Raw genomic sequence first — 13,670 nt, forward strand, 5'->3', positions numbered from 1 at the left:
GAGAGAGTGAGAGATGTTCAGTGAGCCTTTCTTTCTTTCTTTCTTTCTTTCTCTTTCTTTCTTTCTCTTTCTTGCTTTCTTTAAAGGAAGAGAAAGAAACAAAGAAAGAAAGAGAGAGAGTGAGAGATGTTCAGTGAGCCTTTCTTTCTTTCTTTCTCTTTTTTTCTTTCTTTCTCTTTCTAGCTTTCTTTAAAGGAAGAGAAAGAAAGAGAAAGAGAGAGAGTGAGAGATGTTCAGTGAGCCTTTCTTTCTTTCTTTCTCTTTCTTTCTTTCTCTTTCTTGCTTTCTTTAAAGGAAGAGAAAGAAAGAAAGAAAGAGAGAGAGAGTGAGAGATGTTCAGTGAGCCTTTCTTTCTTTCTCTTTCTTTCTTTCTCTTTCTTTCTTTCTTTAAAGGAAGAGAAAGAAAGAAAGAAAGAAAGAGAGTGAGAGATGTTCAGTGAGCCTTTCTTTCTTTCTTTCTCTTTCTTTCTTTCTTTCTCTTTCTAACTTTCTTTAAAGGAAGAGAAAGAAAGAGAGAGAGAGAGAGTGAGAGATGTTCAGTGAGCCTTTCTTTCTTTCTTTCTTTCTCTTTCTTTCTTTCTCTTTCTTGCTTTCTTTAAAGGAAGAGAAAGAAAGAAAGAAAGAAAGAAAGAAAGAAAGAGAGAGAGTGAGAGTGAAAGAAAGAAAGAAAGAAAGAAAGGCTCACTGAACATCTCTCACTCTCTCTCTTTCTTTCTTTCTTTCTTTCTTTCTTTCTCTTTCTTTCTTTCTTTCTTGCTCTTTTTCTTTCTCTCTTTACCTTCCCTTCCTCTAAACTTTCTTACTTGGCTGATTTTAATTTTTCTGCTTGCAGGCAAGTTGGCTTCCGGTTTTCTCGGTGGGAAAAAAGAGGTCTCGGTGGTGTCGGTGTTTAGAGCGAGCATGGCTCCAAAAAAGGCCGCTGAGAAGAAGAAGAAGGTGATGATATCCATAGAAGTGAAGCAGGAGATAATCAATTTGCACGAAAAAGGGACTCGTGTTGTTGACCTTGCGAGGAAGTTCCAACGCAGCACATCCACCATCTGTACAATCCTGAAGCAGAAGGACATCCTTAAAGGTGTTAAACCAGCAAAAGGTGCGACAATAATTTTCCAACTCAGGAAGTCTGTTCATGAAGAGATGGAGAGGTTATTGTTAATTTGGATAAAAGAAAAGGAGCTGGCCGGAGATACAATAACAGAGGCGGTCATCAGCGAGAAGGCTCGTGCGATATTCGCCGATCTGAAGAGCAATGAACCATCCTCGTCGGGAGATCCAGATGAGTTCAAGGCAAGCCATGGGTGGTTTGACAGGTTCAGAAAAAGAAGTGGCATTCACTCAGTGGTTCGGCATGGGGAGGCAGCGAGTGCAGACATCAAGGCAGCGGAGGAGTTTGTTGTGCATTTTGCTAGCCTGGTTGAACAAGAAGGCTATGTCTCTCAACAGATCTTTAACTGTGATGAGACTGGGCTGTTTTGGAAGAAAATGCCCCGTAGGACTTTCATTACTGCCGAGGAAAAGAGCCTGCCAGGACATAAGCCCATGAAGGACCGTCTAACCCTTGCATTGTGTGCAAACGCGTCGGGTGACTGTAAAGTGAAGCCACTTCTCGTGTACCATTCGGAGAATCCTCGCGCGTTCAAGACGCACAAAATCCTAAAGGAAAGACTCCATGTCCTGTGGCGCTCCAATGCAAGGGCATGGGTAACGAGGCAGTTCTTTGTGGACTGGGTAAATCTTGCTTTTGGTCCTACGGTGAAGGAATATCTTTTGGCTAATGAACTCCCCCTACAAGCCTTACTGCTGCTCGACAATGCTCCAGGCCACCCACCTGCTCTTCAAGACGACATCCTTGAAGAATTTCAATTTGTGAAGGTTGTCTTTCTCCCACCCAACACGACTTCAATCCTGCAACCAATGGATCAGCAGGTCATAGCTAACTTCAAGAAGCTGCACACGAAGCATCTGTTCTGCCGATGTTTCGATGTAACAGAGAACACCAACTTGACACTGCGTGAGTTTTGGAAGGATCATTTTAACATCGTTTCTTGCCTTAACATCATTGACCTTGCCTGGCAAGAATTGTCAAGGCGAAACTTGAACTCGGCGTGGAAGAAGTTGTGGCCTGCTGCTGTTGCACCAAGGGACTCTGCTGAGCCCGAGGGTGAGACCGAGGACATCACCGAGACTGACACCCCATTGGAGGAGATTGTGTCACTCGGTAAGTGTATGGGTCTGGAGGTAGACGAGGGTGACATCAATGAGCTTGTCGAAGAGCATGAAGAACCGCTCTCTACAGAGGACCTGAAGGCGCTCCATGAGATGCAACAGACGGATCTGACCCAAGAGATGAGCAGCAGTGAGGAAGAGGTACAGGAACCACAGAAAGCCATTCCTACCAGTGAGATAAAAGCGATGCTAGCGCAATGGGAGAACGTTGTCAGTTTTGTGGGAAAAAATCACCCAGAGAAAGTAGCCACGAGTCGTTCAGCAGCACTTTTCAATGACACCTCATTGACTCACTTTCGCAACATTTTGAAAAGCAGGCAAAAGCAGATGTCATTGGACACATTTTTTACAAAAAGAGCTGCTCCAAGTGAAAGTGCAGCCAAAAAGGCAAAAACAGATGATTAGGCTACTGTGTACATATGTAAATTTAAAAGTTTAAGAAAGTTTACAAGTTAAGTGAAAGAAACTTCATTATTCATTTATATGTACATGTACATTTCTTCATTAAAAACATGTATTTTTGCATAATTTAAACTAACTTTGTGATTTTTTTGAGGGCTGGAACCAATTAAAATTATTTACATTAATTCCTATGGGGAAAAGTCGTTTGAGATAAGAGCTGCTCGACTTAAGAGCACAGGTCCGGAACGAATTAAACTCGTATCTCGAGGTACCACTATGTATTATTATACTAATATCCTGGGTATAGAGTTGCACAGAATCTTTCCTGAAAAAAAGAAAAAAGAAACCGCGTAGGCCTGTGCTTCTGTGTTTATACAATCACACTTTTTGACTCATCAAAATGGAATCAAAGGACCTACTTTAGTTTAGCTGAAGTTCAGCGTGAATTAAATGAAGCACTACTTATGGAAACAAATATTGAAGGTAAGGCCTTTCTTATTTCTGTATTCTCTGTGTAGTTTTTTTTCCAGCTGAGATAGAAGGAATCTGCACACAAGAAAGGAGTATCAAGAAAAAAATGTGTGTCATTTTTCCTTACCATCCCTTTTGCAATCTCTAATGAGACCAGGCGCTGTTTTAGGGTCTCTGTAGGTTCTAGCCTAAAGTGACCAGACGTACCGCTTTCAGCAGGACAGTCACGCTTTTTTGCCATTTGTCCTGCATCCCACGTTGCTTTTAAAAAGTCCCGCTTTTTTTTTTTTTTAAAGCCGGTCGGCATGTTGAACTCCTCGGAGACAGGCTCTTCATCCTTTGATGACAGATGATCACGTCTGGCAGGCAGCTCAGCTTCCACGCTGCCTGAAAGGAGGACCTTTGCATTGGCTGATCATCAGCTGAGCTTCCTTCTTCATGGTTTCCAAGTACCCTCCTCTGCTCACGAAATTGAAATGTAAAATAGCTTGAGGAGGGTGAGGGAGGAAGCAAAGTGAGGAAGGGGTTGCTTTGCGCATGCCCAGCAGCCAGAGAGAGAGAGAGAGAGAGGGAGAGAGAGAGAGAGAGAGACTGAGCTTGCCCCTCTCCGGTAAAGCAGAACCGGCAAGCTACTGTATTTTGCTCTCTTACCTTGTCTATAGGAGTTTGGTGTACAAAAAGTTGGGGGAGAAAATACAGAAAATATTTAATTTTCAGAAAAGGTACGAAAAGGTGGGAGGTCGGAAAGAAGGCTTAAAATAATCTTGTTGACAAGTGTTCCTTAATCAATTTCATTTTCTGAAATAATGGTACAGTGCTATCAGTAATTTCAACTACTTCTGAGTCTGTATTTTTTTGCACTTATTATTTTCATGGACTTGAAAATGTAATGAAAATAATATTTTATGTTATACAGTGATCCCTCGGTTAGCGCGGGGGTTACGTTCCAAGACCTACCGCGCTAACCGATTTCCGCGTTATACTGGATGCGGAAGTAAAAACACCATCTGCGCATGCGCGCCCTTTGTTCCATGGCCGCACATGCGCAGAAGGTGGAGCGATGCAAGTTCAGAGGCTGGCAATGCAATGGTGATTTTTCCGGGCTCCTCGCCGCTACCCACAGGGCAGCGCTGGCGGCAATGGCAATGGCAACCCTCCCTCCTTCCCTCCTTCCCTTCTCTCCCTCCCTCCTTCCCTCCTTCCTTCCTCTCACCGGCTTTCTTGGGGCAGCGCTGGCGGCAATGGCAATGGCAACCCTCCCTCCTTCCCTTCTCTCCCTCCCTCCTTCCTTCCTGATTTTGGCCAATCAGCAATCAGTATGACGTCATCGGGCGGGAAAAACCGTGGTGTAGGGAAAAAAATGCGGACTTATTTTTTAATTAATATTTTTTGAAAAACCGCGTTGCAGCGTTTCGCGCTAATCGAGAACGCGCAAATCAAGGGATCACTGTATAACATATTTCTGGATTTGGTCTACAGTGATCCCTCGATTTTCGCGATCTCGATCTTCGCGAAACGCTATATCGCAATTTTTCAAAAAATATTAATTAAAAATATTTTCCCACCCGATGACGTCACTCTCTTCCTTTCTCATCTTTCTTTCTCTCTCTCTCTTTCTCTATCTTGCTTCTTCCTCTCTCACACTCTCTTCCTCCCTCTCTCATCTCTTTCTTTCCTTCTCTCTCGTTCTCTATCTCTCCCCCTCTTGCTCTCGAGCGGCGCGTGGGCGGCGGGGAAGACCCAGGGAAGGTTCCTTCGGCTGCCCAGCAGCTGATCTGCTCGGCAGCGCCGCAGCAGCGAGGAGCCGAAGATCCGGGTTTCCCCTTTGCGTGGGCGGCGGGGAAACCCGGATCTTCGGCTCCTCGCTGCTGCGGCGCTGCCGAGCAGATCAGCTGCTGGGCGGCCGAAGGAACCTTCCCTGGGTCTTCCCCGCCACCCACGCAAAGGGGAAACCCCGATCTTCGGCTCCTCACTGCTGCGGCGCTGCCGAGCAGATCAGCTGCTGGGCGGCGGAAGGAACCTTCCCTGGGTCTTCCCAGGTGCGGAAGTAAAAACACCATCTGCGCATGCGCGGCCATGGGAAAAAAGGGCGCGCATGTGCAGATGGTGTTTTTACTTCCGCACCACTATATCGCGAAAAATCGATTATCGCGAGGGGTCTTGGAATTGAACCCTCGCGATAATCGAGGGATCATCATTCTTAATTCCAAGTAATTCTTTCACAGTTTTTATGTATCTTTAGAGAATAAAAATTGGAAAATATTTCATTTAAAAAAGCCAGATTTCTTTCTTCACAATGCTTTGAAAAAAGGAAGGCAACATATTATCTATGTTAGTTTCATTACACACAAACACATGAAGACCCATACACACACTTTTTTTTACATGAATAGCTATAGAAATAAGTTACTGTTTAGATTTATCCTTCACCCACAAAAAATAAGGAGTGGCATACTAATTTCTCAATATAATTCATGACTTTGAAAAACTTGCTGCCAGGCAGCTAAGTCATCAAAATTCTAGAAATAATAGGCCTTTTTTTCAGGCCTTTCCCTGCAGTTCTGTTAGAAAACACACCCTGATGTTACGTTCCTGGGGTCTATTTGACCTGGACTGCAAATTGTTCATTTTAGGTACTTATATTTGGTCTTTTTGAAAGCTTTTTTCACTTGGAAACAAGTTTGAACATTTCTGCACACAGTGAAAGGAAAATTGAAATGAAAACATTAATGCTTATTGGTTTATTTTGCTGATAAAATCCCCCCCCCGTTTTTGTGAAATGTTTTTCAATTTATGGATAGTTTTGCTTGCAAAATGCGTTCTATTTTACTAAACTTGGTGTGGGATTGGTAGCTTGAACATTTCTGAACATAATGATATGAAAATTGAACTGAAAAAAATGATGCTTATTTGTTTATTTTGCACATAAAAGTCTTCCCCCCCACTGTTTTCAATTATTTCAGTTTATATAAAAAATATGCTGTTAATTTCAAAATTACATACTTGTTTTTAGTAAAATGGATTTCTTTCAAAAAATTAGTTGTCTGGCTATCATGTGCTTGCTTTTCAAAAGGATATTCCAAATATTTCTAACCAAATATATATAAAAAGTGAAAATAATGGCACACAGTAAGGCCGAGGGGTGTGTGTGACCCTTTTGTCACCAAAATAAACAAATAAGAATCATTTTTTTCAGTTCATTTCTATTTTTTTTATGATCAGGAATGTTCAAGTTAGTATATCAAAACTTTTGGGGGGAAATTCCTTAGAGATTTGTAGCCTACGAAAATATAAACTGACATGAAATTCTGAAAAAATGGGGGTGGGGCTTTTTGATCAAAATAAAAATATAAGCAACAATTTTTTTCAGTTCAATTTTCATATCATTACGTTCATAAATGTTCAAACTAGTTTCCCAGTGAAAAACATTTTCAAAAAGACCAAATTCAAGTATCTAAAAAAAATCTTTTTGGTCCGGGTTGTATACAAGTCTTCGGAGAGGGGCAGCATACAAATCTAATTAATAATAATAATAATAATAATAATAACAACAACAACAACAACAGACTCAACATGATTTTTTTTTGTCCAGAAAAAAATTAGCCCCTACTCCAAAAATATTTTATGATGATCAGCAATGTTAAATTGAGTAAATGAATGCCTAAGATATTAAAAATATTTCGGATTTGGAGCCTAATTTTTTTTTAAAGTGAAAATGGTTGCAAGCAGCCGGGGGGAGGGAGGCCTTATTTTTGATTTTAAAAAACCAATAAGCATCATTTCTTTCAGTTCATTTATATTTTTCTTATGTTCAGAAATGTTCAAACTACCAATCCCACACCAACCTTAGTAAAATTGAACCCATTTTGCAAGCTAAACTATTTATAAATTGAAAAAAAGTTCACAAATAAAGGGGGGTCTGCCTTTTATGATAAAAATAAACCAATATGCATACTTTTTTTCATTTCAATTTTCATATCATTGTGTGCAGAAATGTTCAGACTACTTTCCAAGTGAAAAAAGTTTTCAAATTGACCACACATAAGCTCTTCAAATGAAGAACTTTCGGTCCGGGTCAGGGTGACCTGGGAACAGACCTCTAGGGATTTTTTTTTTCAGCAAGAAAGAAAACCCCCCACCCCCCAAAAAAAATTCTCATAGAGAGAACCCCTGAAATGATGCAAAGCCATGAAATTTCAAGTTTCAGATATGCAAGGAAATTTTTTTACAAGATCTCAAACTTTGATTTCAGGTCTCACAGGCCCGAACAGGACAGCAGGGTTTAAATAACCAATCTAACATAACCAAGAGTGGGCTAGAAAGAGCTATGGTCTTTCACTTTTCATTTTCTTATTTTAGTCCACAGGATGCTTTTTGTCACAACACCCCCTCCCCGGGCAATGATGTCCCTCTTTACCAATGTTAAAATCTGGTCACTTTGTTCTAGCCAAAATTTTGTGACAGAAGAGCCATAAGATTTATATGAGGCTATATTCTTAGCGATACTTACTCAGAATAGATTCCATTAGCTTATTGGGATTTGTTTCCTTGGAAATGGGCAAAACTTCACAGCTCCAGATTTTGGGTTACTTAGAAGTAAAACCTGCTGATTTCAGAATGACTTGCTTCTGCATAAATGTGTGGTAGGAGGAAAAATATTTTATGCTGTCCCCCCCCCCCAATTATTAGAACTGTTCTAGGACTTAATAAACTATATTTTTATAAACTATTAACTTGTTATGTTCTATTGGGTTTTTTAAAATGTTAGTACATAAACATGTGATTTTTAAAATGTTTTCAGAAGAAATAGGGATAATTAGTAATCAAGCTTCATTTTAGTTGCCAGCTCTGCCATAATAATCTACCTCTAATGTTTTACCCTGTGATTTCAATTGGCATAGATGTTTTTTCCAGACTACTTGAATAAGCAGATCTTTCTTGCAATTTTGTAAAGCAAATGTAGTTTGTGGAACCAAGGTTTCATTGCCAATTAAAAAAAGTGAATGCAAGGTTGAACCATGTGGTTTTAAAAATGTTTTCAGAAGAAATGGGGATAATCAGTAATCAAGCTTCATTTTAGTTGCCAGCTATGCCATAATAATGTACCTCTAATGTTTTACCTTATGATTCCATTGGCACAGAATTTTTTTCGGACTACTTGATTAAGATGACCTCCAGCGCTTTTGCTAATGAAAAGGAAAAGCAGAATAAGCAAATATTTCTTGCAATTTTGTAAAGCAAATGTAGTTTGTGGAACCAAAGTCTCACTGCCAATAAAAAAATGTGAATGCAAGGTTGAAATCTTAGCCCGCTTCTAACAAGATTAAATTTACTTTTGTTTTAAATCCCTTTATGAGCTTTGTTTCCTTTAAGAAAATAAAATAGTAATATGAAATTAAATTGTAACTCACTCTGGGAAGTTACTAATTATGCAATATGGTAAAACAAAACTTGTATAGTTATGCTTATTTATTTCATTTAAAGTATGAGCTTATTTGAGACAAATCCTGAATCTATGCAAGGTATTTCTACAATATTTGACATTTATCCTAAACAGGTGATTCAACAGTTTGCAAATTAATCTAATTCTCTGCTAACAGGGTGAAATGCATTTAATTATTATTACATACAATGAATATTATGCAATTACTGTTTGCTTTTATTAAAAGGAAAGTTGCAAGTAAAAAATATAGGAATTCCATCCTCTATAACGTGAAGACTTTTCTACAGGTTGTCGTCATTCACTTAAGCGTGGTAGCACTGATTGTAATATTAAGCATGATTTAATAAAGATAAACGGAAATGTTTCTCCTATCTAGGCAATGGTGCTCATCTCTGTTTTTTAGTTAAAAGAACCAGCATTGTCCAAAGATATTTCCATGATCATGTAGCCACCATATATGTGGAATGTTGTTACCTTCCCACCAAAGTGGTACCTATTTATCTACTTGCATTTGTATGCTTTAGAACTGCTAGGACATAAGCTGGGGCAAGTAACAGGGCTCACTCAGTTATGCAGTGCTTGGGTCTTAAACCTGGGCTGTCAGCTTTACAAGCTCAGCATCTTTAATCCCTGAGCCCTCGAGCCCCCTATTCTTGATTTAAGATGGCTTTTTAATCTTATTCAACAAAGTCAAATGATTTCTATCTTGTCTGGATTCAGCTTCTTGATGCTGCCTCTTCCAGTCTAAAACAATTTATTCAGTGACTGGACTTCCACATAAAGATGATGCACAATACAGCTCATGATAAGGTTACAGTAGGGCTTGGATTCAGCCACTTTGGGTGAAGCAGTAGTTATGGCCAGTGGCTGGGCCAACCCACCTGTCCCATGCTATTCTGTCTTATACAATTGCTGTGTTTTGATCCAGTGTGCTTACGTGCAAGACATGTATGCGAGCGAAGCTATCCCATCCTATACAATTGCCGGGGTGTTGATGCAGTGCACATGTGCACCAGGCACACATGTTCACATTTTTGATTCTAAGTGAATCAGTTGTTAAATTATGTGAAGCCCACTTCTAGGGCTACAGTATTGTGAATCTGCATTTACCAGATATAAAATCTATGTTCTCTAAGCTCTTGTTCATGTAGTTTAAACAGTTAAGGGAAACTAAAGTCACAACAAAGAGAAATCATGCCAGAAGGAATATGTTTTTGTGTAAAACTGCTTAAATACTAAAATCCACAAAAATCCACTGAGAACTTCTCCGCTAATTTTCCACTATTGAGAAGCGGTTTTTGTGCTGGGTTGTGCTTTTGCAGTACTTGAAGTTGTTATCCATGCAGGGCGAAAGAGATTTCTTCCCTGCAAAAGAACATAAACTTGAATAGTTATTGCAAGGGAACAGTTTCTTTATTCAGAATTTTTCACTCCAACGCAATGTGGTGGGAAGAGTATTAAATAGGATTTTTCTAATAGGGTAAACAGTGCAGAGAAAATTGAAAAGATAGATACAGAAACATTTTGTCCCAAAGAGTTACAGCTTACTGTAGTGCATTCAAGAATAAATTCTGTAGGGAAAATGTAGCCACTCACACTCAAGTCTTAGGAAAGGGTCATTATTTCATCTGAACTGAGACACCAATATTTTGTCTCAATTGTCACCATACTAAAGAGTGAAACTGTATTTATTCATACAAATAGAGTGAAATATTTTATGTTTATATTTTAGTGAATGAAACGAGTGAAAGAGCTTCATTTGAAGAATGTCAGTAGGGAAGTCATATATCATTTGCATGCAAAACTTTATTTCAGCAACAGACATTTACAGATTAAGGCGCTATATTTGTATGTGTATGTATGTATGTATATATGACGGTCTTGGCATATTCGGGTTTCTTCCCGTATAGGATTTGGAAATTTCTGGCAACATTTCAACGAGGTCCCACTTGTCATCTTCAGGCTGGTGTTTCTGTCCTTGTTCTAGGGTGAACACAGAGAGACCTGAGCTGCCTTCCTTCTATAAATACTGCTGGCTGGTTTGATGGCTCAGCAATTGCCTGCTGTGTAGAAACTTCCTGGTGAGTCAGTGGGGTAACACCTGGGGTCGTTGATATAACTGAGGTATGCTGATTAGTAAATGATTGAGGATTAGGGGTGATATCCTGAGTAGTTGGAGCTTGCAGACTGCTTGGTTGTTTTGCAATGTGTGTTCTGAGTCTGGTTTCAGTTTCTATGGCTGGGATACATTTGTTAATGAGGGCTGGTTTCCAGATGTCTGGTAGGCGGGAGGTATCATCCCGTTTGTTCATATTTTGGGGATGTTTTTCTATCTTGATGGCTTCCATGATGGCTTCCATGAAACACCAGCCTGAAGATGATGAGTGGGACCTTGTCGAAACGTCACCAGAAATTTCCAAATCCTACACGGGAAGAAACCCGTGTGTGCATATATGCATTTATACATACATGCATGTGTGTGTGTGTGTGTGTGTGTATTGTATTTAAATATAATAAATATATAATAAATGTAATGTATTTTACTGTCATATATTAACTAATTTTATTCTTCTGTCACACTACAATTGTGACACTTTGCTGAGATTTTAGGGAAGGCACTTTTGGCCCTGAGGCCCCGAGGTCTCTGCTTTATTTTTGTTTGTTTTCAAAAAGCCAGTTTTAGAATAAAGACTCCTAAGAAGAAGGCACATCTGCAGAAAACCACAATGATGCCACAATGATGAAACAAGCATGGTGTTATCACTACATCACTGCTGTTATTATGTATTTGTGCCATCAGTAGAGGTATCTAATATTAGTAGATAATTTATGACATTTGCATAATCTCCATCCCACCTCATGAGCCCATGCTAAGAATGAATTCCAAGAATTCCATATCAACCAGGTGCACAGTTATATTTCCTATTACAATGAAATTTATATATGTCTATTTAAAATTTAATAACTATGTTTCACTTTGTGTTTCTATAAAGCATTTATACATTTGTGTCATATTTTTGTTCATTTGTTGTATCTTACTTTTATAGATTTAAATAGGCATTATACATAATATTTTTTCTGCAGAACGCAGGATGGGGAATCTGAATTCTCTAAAAGTAAACTGTTATGAACAAATTTCTGCCTGTAGATCTTAGTGAAATTAAATGGATGTCATTATGACTTACAATAGTGGTTCAATATACCACAGGCTTAACTTTTTAATGTGTTTGGAATCAGCAGCATAGCAATATTACAGACACAACTGCCTTACTAATTTTACAGACACAACTGCCTTACTGTTACAGTGACCATTCTATGGATCTACATATAATTTAAAACACTGACATAAAATACACGTTTTACCCCATTCATATACTGTACTTGCCAAATTGCATACTGCATTCTGTCATTAAATCAGAAGTTTTATATTTTGGAATACTCTCAGGTAATTATATAAACTTGCATTATTTTTATATTGGAGTGACAATCTGTGATTTGGGAACCTAAAATGCTTACCACAGAACAGGGACAACTGATTCTGTCAGAAAGGGCACATTTTTACAGTTAATTTATTCATGATTCCTAAAGTTCATTCCTTAAAACCTTCTTGTGGGTAGATTAATTTATAAATAGTAAATACTTGGAAAACTATCAGAATGTGATTAGCAATTTGCCATGCTGATATTTATCCAACAGTAAGTATTTACCCCCTATTTATAGTAGCTTCTGGACACATTTCTATCATTAAAACCCAATTGGTAAACTGGCTTCCTTCTATTGTTTAATCTTACTGACCTCCATTCCATTTTTGTCCACTTTCCCTCTTTCTAGCACTTTCCACTGCACCTGCTTCTCGGTGTTGACAGTAATAAATGGCTGGCAAAACAATTATGCACATTAAGATAAGGGGGATGGAACTGAGGTCAAAACTATTTTCTTTCCATAATTACATGGCATATAAATTCATTTTGCCATGAGTAAAAGCAACATGAAAGGTCACACAGTGTAGAAAGGAATCAAATGGCCAGCCTGGCAGTTTAATCAAGTGCTAAATCCAAAGCCATTCACTTCTCCGTTTTGCTTTTACATATGGGCATTTAATTTGTAAATATTGCCTTAAATTAAAATAGGCCAAGAGAATTGAAGGAGAAGAGTGCTTAAGCCTATTTTCCCCTTGTCATGATTTCGTGTAATTCAGCCCTTTCATCAGCATTCTTTTAGTACAGGAAGGGAAGTCTAGGTTGAAGATAATTGTCAGTATATACTCCCAGTGCTTGACCAGAGTCTTCCCAATCAAACAAATTATAGGCACAATGTTAAAGGAATACTGTGTTCAGTTCTGGAGACCTCACCTACAAAAAGACTGACAACATTGAACGGGTCCAAAGACGGGCTACAAGAATGGTGGAAGGTCTTAAGCATCAACGTATCAGAAAAGACTTCATGAACTCAACCTGTATAGTCTGGATGACAGAAGGAAAAGGGGGACATTATTGAAACATTTAAATATGTTAAAGGGTTAAATAAGGTTCAGGAGGGAAGTGTTTTTAATAGGAAAGTGAACACAAGAACAAGGGGACACAATCTTTATTTTATTTTATTTATTAAATTTGTATGCCGCCCCTCTCTGTAGACTCGGGGCGGCTCACAGCAGTAATAGAAAAACAATATACAATACAAATCTAATAATTAAAACTAAAAACCCATAATTTAAAAAACATGCACACAACATACCATACATAAAAAATATAGGCCTGGGGAAGTTATCTCATTTCCCCCATGCCTGACAACAGAGGTGAGTTTTAAGGAGCTTACGAAAGGCGAGGAGGGTGGGGGCAATTCTGATCTCTGGGGGGAGTTGGTTCCAGAGAGTCAGGCCCGCCACAGAGAAGGCTCTTCCCCTGGGTCCTGCCAAATGACATTGTTTAGTCGACGGGACCCGGAGAAGACCAACTCTGTGGGACCTAACTGGTCGCTGGGATTCGTGTGTACAATCGTACAATCTGAAGTTAGATGGGGGAAAGATCAAAAGCAACATGAGAAAATATTATTTTACTGAAAGAGTAGTAGATCCTTGGAACAAACTTCCAGCAGACATGGTTGGTAAATCCACAGTAACTTAATTTAA

The 13,670-nt window shown here is 39.0% G+C and overlaps 1 protein-coding gene across 1 annotated transcript; it reads left to right on the forward strand.

The window, feature by feature from the left end:
* The first annotated feature begins 900 nt into the window (after nucleotides 1-900).
* On the forward strand, nucleotides 901-8,680 carry LOC139165329 (tigger transposable element-derived protein 1-like). Its single transcript, XM_070748527.1, has 3 exons — nucleotides 901-1,287; nucleotides 1,444-2,543; nucleotides 8,584-8,680. Exons 1-3 carry the CDS (start codon nucleotides 901-903, stop codon nucleotides 8,678-8,680), a joined length of 1,584 nt encoding a protein of 527 aa, XP_070604628.1.
* The last annotated feature ends 4,990 nt before the right edge of the window (nucleotides 8,681-13,670 follow it).

This window comes from Erythrolamprus reginae, chromosome 3 (genome assembly GCF_031021105.1).
Source record: "Erythrolamprus reginae isolate rEryReg1 chromosome 3, rEryReg1.hap1, whole genome shotgun sequence".
NCBI classification, from domain to species: Eukaryota; Metazoa; Chordata; class Lepidosauria; order Squamata; family Dipsadidae; genus Erythrolamprus; species Erythrolamprus reginae.